The sequence below is a fragment of the Streptopelia decaocto genome, assembly GCF_964273445.1.
Source record: "Streptopelia decaocto genome assembly, chromosome: 3".
Lineage (NCBI taxonomy): Eukaryota > Metazoa > Chordata > Aves > Columbiformes > Columbidae > Streptopelia > Streptopelia decaocto.
In genome coordinates, this window is record NC_138656.1 from 98,086,558 (window position 1) to 98,105,877 (window position 19,320).

Here is a 19,320-nt window from a genome sequence, read left to right on the forward strand (position 1 = left end):
CCTCTTTGCATTGATGTAGGTTTTAAAAACTGTTTTCTGTAAATGTGTGGAGGAACACAGAAATCCTCTCTGATGAAACTTCTTTCACATTACTTATGCACATTTTCACCTCCCAGGGAAAAAAAAAAAAAAAAAAAAGTAGAGATAGAAGATGCACATCAAACGTAGCATTTGGGAAAAAGTTGTAGAATAATGGAATTGTCTTACCCAATAAAAATACATGACTGCTTCTGCTTCCTTTCTGATACATACCAATACATTTTCCTTTCCACTTTGTTGCTGAATCTACATACACATTTTTGAATAACTACTGCAGGACAATATTTGCATTTTTGGAGAGTATCCATTACTAGCCAGAGAACAGGTCACCCTGACTGATTATTAAAGACATATCTCACTTTAAATGCTAGTTTCTTTTCTGGTCACACATGCTGTTTCTCACTTGATTGTCATCTTTGCTGACATTTATCAAACTGTTTTTCAACAGCAGATATGCTGCCCCAGCTTCTTATTCTTGAAAATAGAAGCAAACCACATTAATATACATGTCAAAAAGGAACAAAGGAATAAAAAATATATGAAGAATATAGAAATAACATGCCAATGAAAGAGAGGGAGGTTGAAAAGAACTCTTAAATCATTTTTATATTTAGTCTTCATCTTTCATCCACCATCGTGCATTATTCTCCATGTTGTCAAGGCTTTTCTTTCCCAAGTAATTGTCATAGTGCCGTAGATGAAATCTTAGTCGGTTTGTTCATACCTAAACTTGAAACAAAATGTAAATAAAATGGGGAAACAACTTGTTCCAGGAAGTCTTGTTAACCTGCAAGGAAAAAAAATAACAAGTTAAGCAGGATAATATAAAGAGATAAATATGTCGATTGAAAAAGTGCATACACATTTTCACTGTGTGTGCATTTTCTGTTCTCAGCATAGTCTGATATGTGTGCCTCTTTGCAACTGAAAGATAAGTGAAATAATAAGAAAATAAAAGTATAACATATGAAAGCAGAAAATTATTATAGTAAATAGGCAGTATGTTTGTGCCTAATGATTAAATATCTCTACTAAGTACATTATTTGATTTTTATATAAAATTTATTACTTTACATTTCTGATTATGGACATCCAGTTTTGTTTTCTGGTAATATTCCTTTACTTTTTCATTAAAATCCATGTTTTATTAACATTTAATAAAGGAAAGATGCCTGCTGTAAGTTTTGACTATGAATTTGACTCTCGAATTTCTTAATAAAAAATCTTTGCCAAATCTTTGCCTTATAAATCAACTTCATACTAGGTGCATCCTTCCCTCCAAAGAGTTAACATGTTTAGGAAAATATTGTTTACAGAGGTAATATTGCACAATATTTTAATAGATTTTAAAGGACTGAGTTGTATTTAAGCCTTTTGTTGGAAAAAAGTATTGCATAGTTATTAACAGTATAAAATTACTAATATTTTGTTTTAATTCTTTGGTTATAGAGTGCTTCGTGCCTAAATCCTACTTATTTGAAAATCATCTACATCATATACTTGAAACAAAGTAATTTCTAATATGAATTATTTTTTCCCATTTGTTTTCTGTGTATCTTAACTTGCCAAAAAAGATTAATGAAATAACAATATTGTTAAAATCAATGCTGTACTCACACTGACGTAAAGATTTTGTAAACAGAAAATAACTGTTCTTACTTTGTCAGCCTTCAAGCTCCAGTTATTTTTAGATCTTCTTAAATATGAAGCATAAGCATCTTTGAGGTTTATATTAATCGATGGTATGCCAGCTTTCGAACCATAAATTACTGAGTACTGTGCATAGTACTTTGTTAAAAAACATAACAGTGTTAAGCAGTGAATTCTAGAAATGGTAGTTCTTCTTCTACACTACTAAACTTCATTGGAGTCATTCAGCTTTTAGATACTTCTGCTCACAAAAGGTAGAAAGAAAATGCTGTTGGTTAAATCCTCGCAGTACAAATTCCTTGCCAGATTATCAGTCTAATGCAAACATCCATGATCTTGTAGTAAGCATACAGAAACAAGAAAAATATTTTAATAAGCTGTTGAAAAATGTAAACGGACTGAAAAAAACCAAAACCAAAACACAATAATAATTGTTAAGTTTTTTTAGTTTGTTTTAGTAGAAAGTATATCTAGATTTATTTTAATTTACTTTAACAGAAAAACCACGGGAAGCTTGTTTTGATCCTGGAAACATTATGAATGGGACAAGAACTGGAACAGACTTTAAGCTTGGTTCAACTATTACTTACCAGTGTGATTCTGGATACAAGATTATGGATCCTTCAACTATAACATGTGTAATTGGTGCAGATGGAAAGCCAGCATGGAACAGAGCATTGCCATCTTGTAATGGTATGTACTGTTTTCTTATCAATTCCCTTGTATCTCCAGTGAATTCAGAGTGTCTTAGTCCCTCAGTCTGTTTATAAGATTTTTACACATATAGCTTGTATCAAAAAAAACCCTGAAGTTAAAAAATAAAAAGGGAGATGGGGTTGTAGCTGGGCTTGCATCAGTGGGGCAGCACTCTAAAATTGATGAAGGCTGGGAGGCTCCCATACCCCTAGGGTGAAATCGGTGTGCTCGGCTCGCTCTCTGAAATGCCTGTATATTAATGCGCGCAGCATGGGGAATAAGCAGGAGGAGTTAGAAACCTGTGTTCGGGCAGGAGATTATGATCTGGTGGCAATCAGAGATATGATGGGACAGCTCACATGACTGGAATGTGGTCATGGATGGCTATATCCTTTTCAGGAAGACAGGCCAGGCAGGCGTGGTGATGGAGTTGCTCTTTACATGAGAGAGCAACTACAATGTATTGAGTACTGTCCCAGGCATGGATGAGGAGCGAGCTGACAGTCTATGGGTGAGAATTAAGGGGCAGGCTGGCAGGGGTGATATTGTTCTGGATGTCTATAACAGGCCACCAGATCAGGGTGGAGAAGCTGATGAGGCCTTCTACAGGCAGCTGAGAGTGGCCTCACAGTCACAGGCCATGGTTGTCATGAGGGATTTTAACTTCCCTGATGTTTGCTGGAAGGACTACTCAGCCAGCCAGCCACAGTCTAGGAGGTTCCTCCAGTGCATTTGATGATAACTTCCTGATGCAAATGGTGGATGAGCCATCACTGTGCCCTTGTGGCCATGAAGGCCAATGGCATCCTGGGGTTTATTTGAAGGAGGGTAGTTAGTAGGTCGAGAGACATTCTCCTTCCCCTCTGCTCTGGGGATGATGCTGGCATGCATTAGCAAGGGCAACACCAGCAGAGACAAAGAAGTCACTATCCCTCTCAGCACTTGACAGGCCACACCTGGAATATTGTGTTCAGTTTTTGTCTTCACTATGCAAAAAATATGTGGACAGGCTAGAGAGGGTCCAGAGAAAGGCTACAAAGATGATCAAAGTGCTTGGAAGCCACCATATAAGGAAATGCTGAGGGAACTGGGTTTGTTCAGCTTTGAGAAAAGAAGGCTTAGGGCAGACCTCATCACTCTGTTCCAGTATTTAAAGAGTTGCAAGAAAGAAGTTTACAAGGAGTCACATGGAAAAGATGAGGGGTAGAAGTTATGCCTGGGGTCATTCTGATTTGACACAAGAGGGAAATTTTTCACAATGAGAAAAATCAGCCATTGAAATAATCTTCCCAGGGAAGTGGTGAATTCCACAACATTGGACACTTCTAAGATTCAGCTGGACAGGGTGCTGGGCGATCTTGTCTAGACCATGCTTTTGCCAAGAAAGGCTGGACTAGATATCTGTGAGGTCACTTCCAATCCAATATTTTATGATTATGATTTCTTGTACTGGGGAGATCAGAAATGGACACACAATTCCATATGTAACCTCACGAGTGCTGAGTGGAGGGGAAGGATGACCTCCTTGATGTGTTTGGCAAATAATCTTCCTAACGGTTAGCTCAAGAAGCTGATTGCCACCTTTGCTATAGGGGCTCATGTTGAATGCATTGACCACCATCAACAAAATAGGAGGAATTAAGATGGATTTTTTTTTCCTCAGGGATTTTTTTATTCAGTAACTTTGCTTTTTAAAAGATTTTAAAGAAAAATTGCATTTTTTTTCTCCATATGGTGAATATTTAGAGCACATGCATCAGCAGATAGAGTGCAGAATGAAGCTTTTACTATGACATAACTTTGATACCTTATGAAAGTAGACTTGTAGAACAATTATATTTTGTATGATATAAGCTTTTATAAAACAAAAATGTAGAAAAACAAAAATGACCCATGGTTCACCTTGGAAACTGATACACTTCTGATTGAATTTTTTTGGTTGTTTGTTTAAAAATCAACATTGATGTGCTTAATTTTTTAAAGCAGAATTAGCATCCTATTTCTTAAGAATTAATTTTCTCTTAAAATAATATCTATGATTATAACACTTTATAAGATATGAAATAAAAAAATAGGGAAAATGTTCTTTAGAATCCTCTATTTTTTACAGCCAGAAATAGTAGTGTAGAACAGACACACAGAGCTCCTAAAACAATACCTGTTTTTTTAAAAAAAAGACATCAGTATCTCATATTGAGTTCATTTTGAGGATCATCCAATAGACAATTAAAAATGTAAAGTATTACAGAATATTATTTTTCAATATTATTTAGTACTTTATGGAGAATAACTAATACATGTAACTTTCTTTTGATTTGTTAAAACTGTTCTATATTCATACAACACAAATGCTGACATAAGGGATAGAAGATAAATTAGTTAGCCATAGCTCTGAGATATCATTTTAATTTTCTTCCTCAATAATTACAATTCTTATTCCAAGGTGACAATTGATGTAGTATTGCACTGCTTGTGATATCTATTCTAAATAACACTGGGTGTCTAAAAAAGCAAAAGTTACTAACTGAAAGATTGAGTATCTTGACACTGTTAAATCTGAGAAAAACTAAACTGGAAAACATGCTTGTGGAAATACTTTAAGTCTATTTATCTAGTATGGTTTACTCTCTGTTCCATTTTAAAACATATAGTCTTATTAATTCAGTTAAGGTGCGGAGGTTTTAAAAGTATCATTTACACAGCTACTACATTTATGTCTCTAGTATGAAGTAAACCATACTAAAAAACCAGATATATATCTGTTTATAACCTTTTGTGGAGACTTAAACAAGTATTTAATAAAATAGACTTGATTTATGAGAAGGACAAAAATCTCAAATAGTGGATTATAATGGAACCACAGATTATTGAAGACTGTATGAGCTCTTTGGTCCACTGGAAGTCTTATTTTACCATAGTTCTGTAATGATGGTAGTGCCAAAGCTCCTAAGTAATTAGAGTGAAGAATCCTTGTTTGTGTCACAGGGCATGGTTTTGAGAAACTAATAATTTAAAGAACAATTTTGTGAGTGGAAAGTATAAACAAAACATGCTATGTTTAAACATATATATGAAATACAAATCCATTATATAGAACATATTTATACATAATTTTAAGGGTAGGAGTTGTACAGGAGTCCAGAAACAAAATGCACTCCAAATCACTTTTGTTGTCACATAAAGCCCTGTTGTAATATACAATTTAACTCAATCAAAACTGAAAATACCAAACAAAAAAATTTATGATGCGATTTTAGCACAGTGTTTTGAGTTTATATTTCTTTATATATACTGATAGCTAATTTCCCCTTTTTGAACTTCTTTAAAATATTGAACCAAAAACCATGAAGCATTTTGAAGCATGAAAAATGGAAAAGAACCTAAAATTAGTGCCAAGAATCTCTGAAAACAATGCCCTTAGTTCTTTAAGTCAATTACCCCAATTAAGTTAGTTAATTTAACTTTATTTATTTGTGGTGTGTTTTTTATTTATTTATTTCTTTTTAAGGTAACATTTTACAGTGAGACATGATGAAAACAAATTTTATATATATCTAGGCAATGGTTGGCAACTGCCTGTTGGAATATTCAGGAATGGTAATGGAAAATCTCAGGCAAAATCTTTTCATCATTCATTTTACAATCCTTAATGAAGTTACGAAAATACATCCTCTGAAAGTGTAACCTACAACAGAACTTTTCTTGTTTCTTTTTTTTTTGCCCTAAGCACTCACAGGGTTTCCTTACAGAGTCAATGTACTACAAAGATGTTATCATAAATATTATCAAAGATATTATCAAAGCCATATCCAAAAATAGGAAAAGTCATTTTAAAAGGGAACATTTTTATAACTCTATAGCTTTGGAATTTGTTTTAAATTAAGCATAAGTGATACACTTGCATTCCAGTGGAATGTTCATGACTTGAGAACTTCATCTGGTAATTAGAAGATAGACTTTGTGGCTTACTTTCTGGTATCCTTGAGGCAAGAAAATAAAAAAAAAAATAAAGATTTAAAATTCAGGGCATGAACTGATTCCATGTGATATTTGAGTTTCACCTCAACCACATAATCCTATTCAGCCTATGAATAAACTATCATCTTCTATCATTACGTTGGATTTTTGAATAATTCATTTATCAGCTACAAGAAGACACAGATTTGTAGTATTAATTGCTGCTTATATAAGGAAGTTAAACTTGTAGAGATATTTCAGGTGTGATTTTAAAACCCAGTTTCTGTCAGGGAGCAGAAAGAGCAGGTCTGGTCCACAAGGGCAGATGAGCCAGGAGCTGAGGATGACCAGAGCACAGGTTGTGTCCTCACTCACTGTGCACAGTCCCATGGCACATAAGCTGGGTCAGCAGAGATGAGAGCTGGCAACTTCAGTAGCCCCAGCCCAATGAACTTGTCCACCTGGACCCAAGGTTCTCCTCAGAGCTGCTTTCCAGGCAGTTGTTAAAATGTAATGCAGGTAAGATACCCAGGTAGGGGTAACATTGGCTTAGTTTGTTCCTTATAGTAGAAAGTAATTGGTATGCAATTATCTTTTTCTTGTTAAAAAAAAGAAGTAATATAATTATTCTATTTTTTAATAAATTTACTTATTTATTTAAAAATCCATTATAAACTTATTGGGTAAAATAACAGTGTAGGAAAATCATTTATTCTTGTAAAATCTATAGTTTTTAGTAGTGTTTGATGAAATCATTTGGAAAAGAAAAACAAACAAAACCAAAACCAAACAAACAACCCCCCCAAAAAACCCAACAACAACAAAAACAAACAAAAAACCCAAACAAAAACAAGAGAGCACTGGATTGCATGTAACTAATGTAATTACTATAAAACTTACATTTTAATGATGATTTTGATAGGAAGCCAAACCTTCCCATTAGTTCTCAAAAGTCAAGAAAAGTGACAGCAATGACTTCTTTTCATTGTATAGGGATGTATTTATAGAGATGTATCCCAACACAAGGGAATATTTTAACTTAAAAATCATAGAATCATAGAACAGTTTGGGTTGGAAGTGACCTTCAAAGCTTATCTAGTCCAACCCCTCTGCCATGAGCAGGGACATCTCAACTAGATCAGGCTGCTCAGAGCCCCGTCCAGCCTGGCCTTGAATGTCTCCAGGGATGGGGCATCAACCACCTCTCTGGGCAACCTGTGCCAGTGTTTTACCAACCTCATTGTAAAACATTTCTTTCTCATGTCTAGTCTGAATCTCCGCTCTTATAGTTTAAAACCATTACCACTTGTCCTGTTGCAATATACCCTTCTAAAAGTCTGTCCCTATCTTTGTTATAGACCCCTTTTAAGTACTGAAAAACTGCAATAAAGTCTTCCCAGAACCTTCTCTTCTCCAGGCTGAACAACCCCAACTCTCTCAGCTTGTCAAAAATAGCCACTGCTTATGTTTGCTTTTTCTCCAAAAGCACATATCTCTTTCATCCACTCCCTGCTTTGGCTTTTCCTATGAAACCCTTGAGACACAGAGTTCCTATAATGTAGTGCTTTGACCTGTAACTGGTAAACCCAGCAGTCTCGCAGAATGCCACATTTGTTGCCTATACATGGAAGAAATATACCACACGTGTTTGTTTTGTTTTTTTTTTCTCATGATACAAACAGAACTGCTACTTACATAGTGCTTGACTAGGCCTTGAATGTTGAGGCTTCACTCTTTTTAAATCTGCCTTCTGAATTCTGTAGCTGTAAACAGTTTCCTTTACTCTTTCTTTTCTGTTTTATATACATATGAATCTGAAGATTGTTTATAGATATAATCCATATCCTCTTTTGATAATTACCTAGGTTATGAAAAGCAAGGCAATTCAAGCATACATTCACAAAGCAGAATTCATGGTATTCTGTGTAGGGTAATGTTAGCATGTCCATGTATTCCTCTGAGACCTGAGACGACTGTGTTGTGATTTTAATTATGTAGTACCATATTTTTCCTGAGCTCTGATAGATGGATAGATAGATAGATAGATAGATAGATAGATAGATAGATAGATAGATAGATAGATGATAGATAGATAGACAGGTAGAAGATATAGACATATATCCAAATCAGACAGACATTCTAATTTTAAAGAAATTTTACTCAAAATTATAGCCTGAGAAAGAACTATTAGATATGTCATCATAGGAAAACCAAACAAAACCAAAACCACTAAACTATCACTGTGTGATCATTAGGTTATCTTTTTCAGGCTGAATTAATACAGACAATTGGAATAGATTTAACCCATTTCTTTCTGTTTCGTTTCCAGCACCATGTGGAGGGCAATACACTGGATCAGAGGGAGTGGTTCTATCACCAAGTTATCCTCATAACTACACTGCTGGACAGACTTGCCATTATTCAATAACTGTGCCTAAGGAATTTGGTAAGAATTTTTTTCTACTGATTTGTCAATTAATATTTTTTCTACCATTCAGATGTCCTTCATGTGTAATAGTGACCCTAACTTTCCAGTGCATTGCAAATTGCTTAACGAAAATAAATGTATTCTAAACATCAAAATTGATTCTAAGGTTTTGACCTTTTACTTCTGTAGAGTAATCAATAGACTTCAGCTAAACCATCTGTGTTTGCTATCCAAACATATCCTGAATACTTTCATTGATTACATCATTCTTCATCATAGGATAATCATCCATTTGAGCTTCCTGCAAAGTAAAAACTGTTGTCCCAAAACAAGCATCGAGTGTTTTCTTACATTTTAACTCTTTGTTTTTCATGTTTTTACAAGAGCAAGATGAGCAGGATCACATTTAACAAGTACAGTGGAGGAAAAGAAAGTAAATTTTTTCATAAAAGTGCCAGAAATGTTTGGAAAAATCACAAAACTTGTTTTTTCAATGTGTCAAAATACTTGGAGAAAATGTTTAAAACTTGTGCAATGGTATGTGGGACATGGTTTTCTGCACAGCAGGTTTTCCTAATTCAAGTGCAGATAAATAGCAATAAGATCCATTTTACTACTTACTTACCAAAAGACTTAATACACAGCAACTTAGTGTGTTTAGTACTTTCTATATGTAATGAAACCTGTAAGGGCTCAGCAATTTTTTCACCAAGAAATTTGGAAAGCTGCTGACAGAAGTAGTTAAAGATTTACAGGTTGAGAGCTTGGGAAAAGTTTATTATATCTGCTAATAAAGATTCATAACGTCACTCTGGTACTGAACTCTTGATAACTGGTCTTTATTATTATTATTTGAGTCAAGCTCAATGTTTTGCTCACAATTTTTGTTCACAGTTTTTTTGTAAGAAAGTGACTAATGGTATTTTCATCATGTTTTAGAAAGTTTGTTCTCACATTTCAGAAGTATTTCTTCAGGAAAAAATAAATACATTTGCACAGTAGAGACTTGCAACAACTATGGTTAAATAATTATCAAATAAAACATATTTTTATTAGTTATTGTCCTACTTTAAAAAAAACCAAATCCCACAATATATATCATATAAAAGTTAGTCGTCAATGTTTTAGAAGTAAGAGTAACACAAATCCTTGATATTTGTACTACACGAAAATTTAAAAGCATTCTGTAGTCTTTATTATAGATTCGACTTTTCTACAAGAGAAAATGAGCTTTGATTGGATGTAATTATTTTATTTCCTAATAGAATTGTATAGAATGCATGAAAATAATTAGTGGAACAAGAAAATATCTGGAACTTATAGAAAGGATCCATCAAATCATTCAGAGCAATTAAATCCTCAAGACAGTAGTTACAGTGAAATGCTACATGAGCTTTACAGAGAGACATATTTATCCAATTAAAGGCTTTATTACAAAATAATGTTCACTAACATTCCTCATTGAGAACATGCTAAACATCTCTAGGCCCATTTCAGTAGTTGTAAACTTCAATAAATTAATTACATTATGTTTATTTTTTGTTGTTTATTTAGTGTACTGAAGAATTGGATGTTATCATAATTTAGAAATTTTTAATAAGTAACATTCAAGATTTTGTATTTTACTACATAGTATTTTAAAATTATGCAACCCTTTCACTAGCCATTAAAAAAAAAAATAAAATCTTATTTTTAGAAAGAGAAACTGACACAAGTAGATATTATAAGTAACATATAAAATGCTTCGAAAGTCCCTGACAGGACTATTTCTCCATGTTGGATCTCATGATGGTCCTGACTTGAAGAGGGCCTGACAGAAAAGTTACTTGTATCTACTGGCCATAGACACAACTTCAAACCATTTCTTTTTCAGTTGTGATATAAATTTTATTTGAAATATATATATTTTTAGCAGCTCTAGTAGATTTAGGGACTGAAGAACATTACAATAACTTTACAGTTTACAACTAACAGCTGATAATAGTTTGCACAGAGGATGCCCTTGCAACAATGAAGACTAATTGCATACTGGGCTGCAACTGTAAGATTGTGGCCTGCAAGTCTAGGTACTGTTTACCTCTTCATGAAGTAGCATCTGGAAACTATGTCTGTAGTTTTGTGCTTCCAAATTAGAAGGCACAGATTGCTAAAATAGAACAAGCCCAACAGAGAGCAGGCTGAAGCACAGTTGAAGGAAAAGTTGAAGGAAGTTCAACCTGGAGAAAAAAAAGTGACGGAGGACCCTTCCAGAAATATGCAATGAAAGAACAAGTGGCAGTGGTCACAGGTTGTAGCAGAATAAATTCCAACTGGACTTAAGGTAAACATTCTTCTTATGACAGGGAGTAAGTACAAGCAGCTCAAAGAACAATTTTTACCAATTTTCAAAATTTGCTCAGAAAAAGATCTGAGCAATCTAATTGAACTTCAAAGTTAGCCTTTAAAAATCAGGAGGTTGGACTATGCATTTTTTTTTAAGTTTAAAAAAGTAAAAATTAACAAGGAGTTGAAAAATGCTATCTGTGCTGAATTGAAGACCAATTTAAATAAATTTAAAACAGATTCCTCCCTTGTCAAAAAAATATGGATAGCTAGAGTGATGAAGTAATATTTTTATTTACTTGATTTTATTACATATTGGTTTATTACTTCTTGTTTCTATTGCTATCTGATATTTGAATTCAGCAAACCATTTGATAGTTACTAGCGAGATGTGTAATAAAATTACATTATTTATCTGTCAATACACTTTACATTACTTACAAATGAAGTGAAAATTAAGTGTATCAACAGTCAAAACCAGTAACACATTGATATTTTTAGTATTTGAACAGTTTTTATATTTTTTCTGATAAAATAAATACTGATACAATTTTAGAAAAATAGCCAAATCAATAAGTTTAAAACTTCTTCCTCAGATTAAAGCTGGCTAAACATCTAATCATGTTTTACGACAGAAACTCCCTAAGAGTTGCTGAGGTTGGTAATGGAATTTTGGTAAAAAAACTTGCCTTTTTAGCTATTCCATTTTCTTATTCTCATAGGTATCTATGCAATAAAGAACCAGACTTGTTTGACTGGATAATACACTTTTGGAAAAAGAGTGATATAATTATCTTTTTTCAAGAAACTAAAAATAAGGAAATATGAAAAGCACATCAGGTTCTTATTAGTTATGTTTAATGCAACTGTTTTATTGTGGTAGGCAACAATTAAACTTGGATATGATTCATATAGGAAGACACTGGTAACTAAGACAAGCCTAAATATCCCTTTATATTTGTTTTTAAAGGCTAGGTTCTTGGTTTATGTTGTCTCTTTTTTTTCTCTCTCTCTCTTTTTTTTTTTTTAATGCAGTTGTATTTGGACAATTTGCGTATTTTCAGACAGCTTTGAATGATGTGGCAGAATTATTTGATGGAGAAAATTCTCAGGCTAGACTTCTAAGTTCACTGTCTGGATCCCACTCAGGTAACTAATAAAGAAAATAAGTATATATTTCTCACACAGCTCAGTAAGGAAAAAATAAATCAGCGGAATATTATGAATTTAATTCAGAAATATAATAATAAAGTAATTGGAACAGGATGTCAAGGGAAATGGAAGAGCCTTCTAAATACTTGAATTAATACCTTCTTCTGGAACACTTACCTTAGGCAAGACCTTATCACTGAGATGAACACAGAAATAATTGAATTAAATCCTCAGATCTTCATGTTGGAGGGCAGATCGAATGGTATAATTATTTTCTCTGCCCCTAAACTCTGTGAATTGCACATCAACGTTTTCTGAATGTCTAATTTAAACACAAGTTACTTTTATTCATAAAATGCAATTGTCTGTATACAAACATGCACTCAGACTAAAAGCAGGCCATCTGTTGCATTCAGGTAACTATAGTAAATAGTTGACCCTATGAAATCATAATTAAACTTATATGGATTTCAGCATGACCAGAATTTCCAATGGATGCACGTATAATGAACATGTTCTTCTCAAGTGAATAATACACAAATATATTTCTGCAGCTAAGAATGTGTTTTGTCATGCACTCATAGTATTTAGGAGAGTTTATTGGTAAGTTTAAGATTTTTACATTATGGGGATTTTCGTGGATTCTTGGTTTTCACTTTGAATAATTGGAGAAATACTTGATATTAAAAGACTGTAACGTATCTATTTGATTTATCAAAAACACTTTATTATTTCAAAAATGAAACTCATCATTTTCCTCTGGTGAATCCTAGCTATTTGTGTCACAATAAGAGTTCAGAAATTAACTTTGAAACTCTTTTTTTACTGGCTAAAATCCATCAGGAAAAGAAAATATTTGCTTTTTAATGTTTCAGTTTAAGAGAAAGCTCAGTGAAGCACCCAATTATACTGCAATGTAATCTAAGTGAAAGAATTATAAGTCCTATTTATCCAGTTATCTAAGATCTTTTAAATTACTGCATTATAATGAATTTCAGTAGAATTTCCTAAAATATGCATCAATATAATCCAACAAAAACAAAAGCAGTTTTCATATGGAGTGGCATCCTTGCAGTGTAAAAGTATTATAAGTTTTTCAGCAGGGATTCATTGCTGAACTTTTATCATAACTTTAGATAGATGTCCCAGGAAAGGAGGTAAAGTATATTAAATATCTTTATTAATCCTCAAGTCAATATATAAAATTTGGTATGCTATTAGAAAGTTAATAATGTAATATAGTTCAAGTGTGACCATATATTTTATAGAAGCAACTACATAAAATGAGTCATGGATCTGTTATTTCTTATTTCAGTTTTAGTTTTGAAATGGTAATCACCTGAAGATCCTATTTTGAAATACTTTTAATTGCTTAATGTGTTTTACAAAGCAAAGTAAAGCTGTCAGACACAGAAAAATGTCAGCACAAAATTTTGGCCCCAAATGACAGCAGAGTTTATTTGAGCTCTAGTTCCAATAGCTGCAGTGAATGTCAGAAAGTTTATGTGGTTGAGTCATAAATTCTTTTCATTCTGAAAAGTTTCAAACCTCCAATGGCAAATTTAATTTCATACACTTATATGGATTTTCTTTAACTGTAGAGGAAAACATAAAACTGTGTTTTAACAGTATTTTTATTACATACTGATGAGTTGTAACTACTTCTTTAATGTATTTTCTGTTTTCATTTGTAGGAGAGACTTTGCCTTTGGCTACATCTAATCAAATTCTTCTGCGATTCAGTGCTAAGAGTGGGGCATCAGCCAAGGGGTTTCACTTTGTTTACCAAGGTAAACATGTCTGCTTTTGGTGGACAAGATTGGTGCTAGTCTCACACAGTGTATTATTTTGAACTCTTCTTACATTTAAATACAAAGTATTTATTTAAATGTGGGCATAGTCTTAACCTTTTTACAGCCATCAAGGTAATGGTGATAGAATGGTTTCTTAATGGCAGTTGTCTCTGGTGAATCCTATAAGGCCCTATGGACTTGAATATGTCTGGCCTTTCTTAATAGCCTATAATCTGTTGGTCCCTTACTTGTGAGTGCTCGTTCCTCCCTTAGACTGTAGAAATACATGGTGAGAACTGTGAAGGCAATGCAAAAAACATATTTAATACTTAAATATTTACTGCATTATTGGTCATTAGGTTGTCCACACCCCGTACTCCCCCAGTGGATCAACATACCCATGTATATTTTGAACTCCCCTTTGTAATTAGCATACCTGTAGACTCTTTTTCCCTACTGTATAATTTTTGCTCCAGATAGACATGGACTTTCCTGATTTTTGTTTCTAAGTAGCTGAGCAATGTTGTCAAACTCCTGCTTTAGTACCTGTCCTTGCCTCCTTTTTGTATTTAAATTGTTTGAAGACCTCCTGGTTTAGCACTGCAGGCTTTCGGCCCATATTCCCAGTCTTGCATCTCAATAAGATAATTTGTTCCAAGGCTCTCAAATCTCTCTAAAAAAAAAATCACCAGTATCCTCCCTCTTAATTCCTGTTCCTTAAGAGAGTCTATGTACCAACTTCATGAATATGCCAAAGTTTGCTCAGCTTAATTCCAACCTTCTGCCAGTTCTTCAGCTTCATCATATTGTGGTCCTTGCAGCCCAAACTGGCATCTATATCCACATGCACAAACAGCTCTTCTCTGTTTGTAAGCAGCCAGCCAGTTTGTAGCTACTTGATTTAGTTATCTGATATAAATATCTATTTAATCCTGCCAGTGTTTTTCTTGACTAAAATGACTAGGGTCAAGATCATAGAAATTGTTTTCTAGACACGGTGACTATTATATTCAGTTTTGACCAAAAGGAAGTAAGCATCTTTATTTTATATTGAGTTGGATGTAGGTTGCTAGACTGCTATGGACCAGAGGAGGCACATATTTGATCTCTGTTAAAAGCCAGATTTCCCTGAGGTGAAAGTGCAAACATGCTGCTGAGTAACACTTCAAATGGGCACTGAAAACACCCCTCTGCATTGCTAGCTGCATTTTTGTATTTAATAAATCAATAAAAATAAAATCAGTAGATTTGTTATACAATACTAACTTTCCAACAATATCTGATTTCTATTCAGACATTATAATGACACAGAAAATAGATCTTTTTGTTCTGGTCAAGGAGTATCCCATTACCTGAAACAAATATTAAAATCAAAATGAAAGATTATATCTTTTTATAATTACTTGTATGCTAATTAATTCTATATCAATTTATATGTAATTGTTGTCCGATCCAATTATAGTTACAGTATGAAATAGTGATCATTTCGTGATTTGTTTTATATTGATAGCTACTCACTTAGCAAGTGAATACATTGTAAGAGCTGTTATGAGAATATTTGTTACATTCACCTAAAGTGTTTGTCTATAGACGAAGCGTTCATTTCAGCTTTCTCAAGACAAAGAAAAAGAACATAAAAATAAAGAAAATATTTTCAAGTACTTCTGAAAATCTCAGTTCTGGATATGTATAGGCAGCATGATGCTGTCAAAACAATATACTGGTGCTTCAATGTGTTTCTACCACCTGCGGTTTCAGAGTTTGACTGAAGTTAGCTTGGATTCTGTGTCACACACTATTCCTCTGTGTAATACTACAGAGAGGGTAAAAGTGCCAAAGATACTTTCAAGCTTACCTTGTGAATATCTGTTGCTCAGCTCAAGGTTTTGAAGACTTTACTTAATTGTATTAGTATTGATCAGTGCTCCCAGTTGATGTTTCAAGAGTTTTATTCAGAGTACTAATAAATTCTGTCTTCTCGGAGAGCTTGGAAGGAAAATTGGTATTGCAGAGACTGTGAGGCAATTTTGGTGTTGAAAGGTGGGTGGCAGATCTAAGACTTGCAGGTCTCTTCCTGACACAACTAAATTTGAGGAGGTATTGTGCGCATGTGCATGCTGCAGCTGAAATGCAAGAATGGGACAGCACGACCAAGCCTGTTAGCATGCTGCTAGGCAGCTTAGTGCACTGGGCTGATCCATGTGTCTGCAGTTGGGTGATACCTGGGGCAGTGCTTATAGATTCCTTGCTGGTACAGGCAGTAGATGCAGTCCCAAAGGGGCTTCTGGGCAGTTCGGTAGATGTATTGCATACACGTCCAATAAGCTTAATGAGATAGTCATTGAACACTGTGGTTTATTATATACTAGCTTTTCTGCATGTCTAAATTGAAGTATAAAAGTAGGTTTGGATAGTTCTAAAAATATTACCAAGTGGCTTTTAAGTGGTTTGTTTTGTTTTGTTTCTGTTTTTGTTTTAAATTGGAGCACAGTCATGGTTTGACACAGCAAGTTAATGGAAATAACTGTCTCACCTCAAGGATGTTTTCATAGTTATAAGGAATTTGATAGGACTGTTCAAACTCCTTCTGGAGGGTGGTTTTAAGCCTTCTTACTTGTGTGTTTATAGAAAGATATCACCATGACTGCACACTCTACTTTAGATTTAGCTCAAGATATAGGTACTTGCCCTTTTTACACATCAAAAGCATCACTTGCATTTAAATTTATCACACACATTTAATCAGAAAAGAGGAGTAATAAAACTTCTGGAATTAGAAAACAGCTTTCAGCATTTGGGCTCTTATCATCTATTTGCATATGAATGGCACCTTTCTGTATAATTTTATTTGGTTTTTGTATGCCTAAAGTGTTTAGGGTTTTTTTTACTACTTTTAAAGAACTCATAGTGATACAAAGCCTCAATTCTATTAGCTGTATGCATACACGCACAAACATAGGTTGCTGTTGAACATTAAGTCTCCATGTGAGCACAATTATATGCCTCATTTCAGTCAGTTATTTGGACTACATCTATTTTTTAGTAATTGTAAGAAATAGATTTTAACAAATGACAAGTGTTCTCTCCAGCATCAGAAAATGAGTCACATTATTTATCTCAAGAGAATCATGAAGCTGTTTGAATAACTAGGTTTTTTAATATATTTTAAAATATATCTTAAGAGCTTTATTTAATACACCTATATATGTATACATATGAGTTAGTAGTATTTAATAAGCTGTATCATTTGGAGATTTTTCTCTCTTCTTTTGAAGCATGTGGTAATACTTCCAATGACCGCCTGCTTGCTAGCCTTTTAAATACTCTAGAGAATAACAGCCACTCTCATACAGAACACAGTAATCTGGTCTGTAAAGTCAACCATTTTATTTATCGCCTGCTATTCCAGGTTGAGCTTCTTCCCTGTTCACTTTTCCACTGGGCTTATTTCAATTTTGTTTCACAGTGGTAAGAAACATTTGCTAAAAGATGGAGGATAATTACTATATAAAATGGAATGTCTCTGTGATGCAGCTTGAGAAGTCTTGGTTGCCAGCGTTATAGGTAAAAGCTAGAAGGAAGGCTAGAGGGGAAAAATGGTTATTGCTTGCCTTCATGTTCTGTTTTGAGCAGGGAACAGATAGTCTTTGTAGCTTTTGATTCAGATTTAATGACTTTAATGACTTTTGCAATGCCACTTCCTCAAAAACATGTCATCTCTGCCTTTATTTCTTTTTCCCAGATGACTACATTTCTTTGTATTTCATACAATAGTTAAAGGGTATCTGTAATATCAGACTCAATGAATATCCAATATAATAGCCAATATTTCAGAATCTTAGGGTCAGATACATTGAAATACTCTAGGTACACTACAATTTAAGAAGACTGGGAATTATACTTTTTCCAGGTTTATCTTACATTTGTTTTCCTGCTATGGCATCGTTATACTTTTATGTAGCTGAGGCTGCAGCAGTACAGACAGATCTTTCCCTAAAAAGCAAAGTAATGGATTAAGAAAGCTTCAGATGGGTTGGCGGCCTGTGAAAGACCTGTTCTGCTGTAGGAGGACATCTCTGAGCAACTGCAGCCCATGGGTGACCCACACTGTGGCACAAACACTAAGAAACAGAGTGACATGAGAACTTGAAGAAGCAAAATGCAGGAGAGAAAATTAGTAAAATGTTAAGTACAGCAGAGGAAAGCAAAGAAGCAAAAAGAAAGCACATGACCCCAACCTCCTATGCTGCCTCTTACCTCACTGGTGGAACAAGAGATGGACAAAAGGAAGTTGAGACAAGGAAAGGGAAGGATAGATGTTTGACTGAGGCTGGGGAGAGGGAAGGAAAGATGTTTACTTAAGTGGTTGTTTGTTTGTTTGTGTTCTCCTTCTTCTAAACTCCTGAATCAGTGATCAGAGGTTTGTGTTAATTGTTAATAAATTGAATTAGCCATAACTGGGTACAAATGCCCTGAGTCAAAACTGGTTGGTCCACAACAATGTATTGAATCTTTTGCTATCACATAGTTGCAAGTGATTTATATCATGACCAACACTCCTATTTGATGAAGCAGTCCTGAACAAGGGATGGATTAATGCCTAATCATGGGACAGAAGTTGGAGTTCTAGGCATAAGACAGTCATATGGCTGGATGCGTGAGCAGCCTTCATCACCTAGGTTTGAATAAAATAGTGCTTGCATGGTCAACCATTTGATAGAGAAAATACTATTATTCCCAATAAAAGAGAACAAAGAAGGGCAGATTGAGTCAGTTGAAATGAGCTGGCAGACCAGATGTGGTCTGCAGGTTAAAATCAGGAAGAACTGCAGCTGTGTGGAATCCTTGAACTGTAGTTTCTTCATTATCCTTCTACAAGTGCAGAACAATTTCCTGCCACAGTTAAAAGTGTATGCATGAGCAAGTTTCACAGAGCAGCTGGGTGACTCTGAGGTCCTGTTGAAAACTGAATCTCAAAATCCCACTTATTTTAACAAAAGCAGGTGTATTAAATTTACTGAAAAGGAAATGGTTTGTTTATACTATGTAAAGTATTCAGCCAATTTAAAAACTTGGAAAATGTATTTGCCTTTTTTTTCCCATTTTACATAGCTATCATTCCAGGTGTCTGTTAGTTTACCTCTGACCATTTCTTTCAATCACGGATGCGTTTTATAACTTTCTTAAGCTTTCAAGGCTAAAATCTTCTGCAACCATCTAACCTACTGATTTAGAAGAAAATATGTGTTACTGTATCTGTATGACCTTGTCTGAGAAATCAAC

General features: G+C 34.2%; 1 protein-coding gene across 1 annotated transcript in view; it reads left to right on the forward strand.

Annotated features, from left to right (window-relative positions):
* Positions 1 to 19,320, forward strand: part of CSMD1 (CUB and Sushi multiple domains 1) — a gene marked incomplete at both ends in the record, with an annotated part of 1,064,284 nt that overhangs the window by 890,077 nt on the left and 154,887 nt on the right. Inside the window, 4 exons of the mRNA XM_082048870.1 lie at positions 2,188 to 2,382; positions 8,672 to 8,788; positions 12,128 to 12,241; positions 13,939 to 14,034. Of these exons, the coding sequence (XP_081904996.1) occupies positions 2,188 to 2,382; positions 8,672 to 8,788; positions 12,128 to 12,241; positions 13,939 to 14,034 (522 nt within the window). The remainder of the gene's footprint in view (positions 1 to 2,187; positions 2,383 to 8,671; positions 8,789 to 12,127; positions 12,242 to 13,938; positions 14,035 to 19,320) is intronic.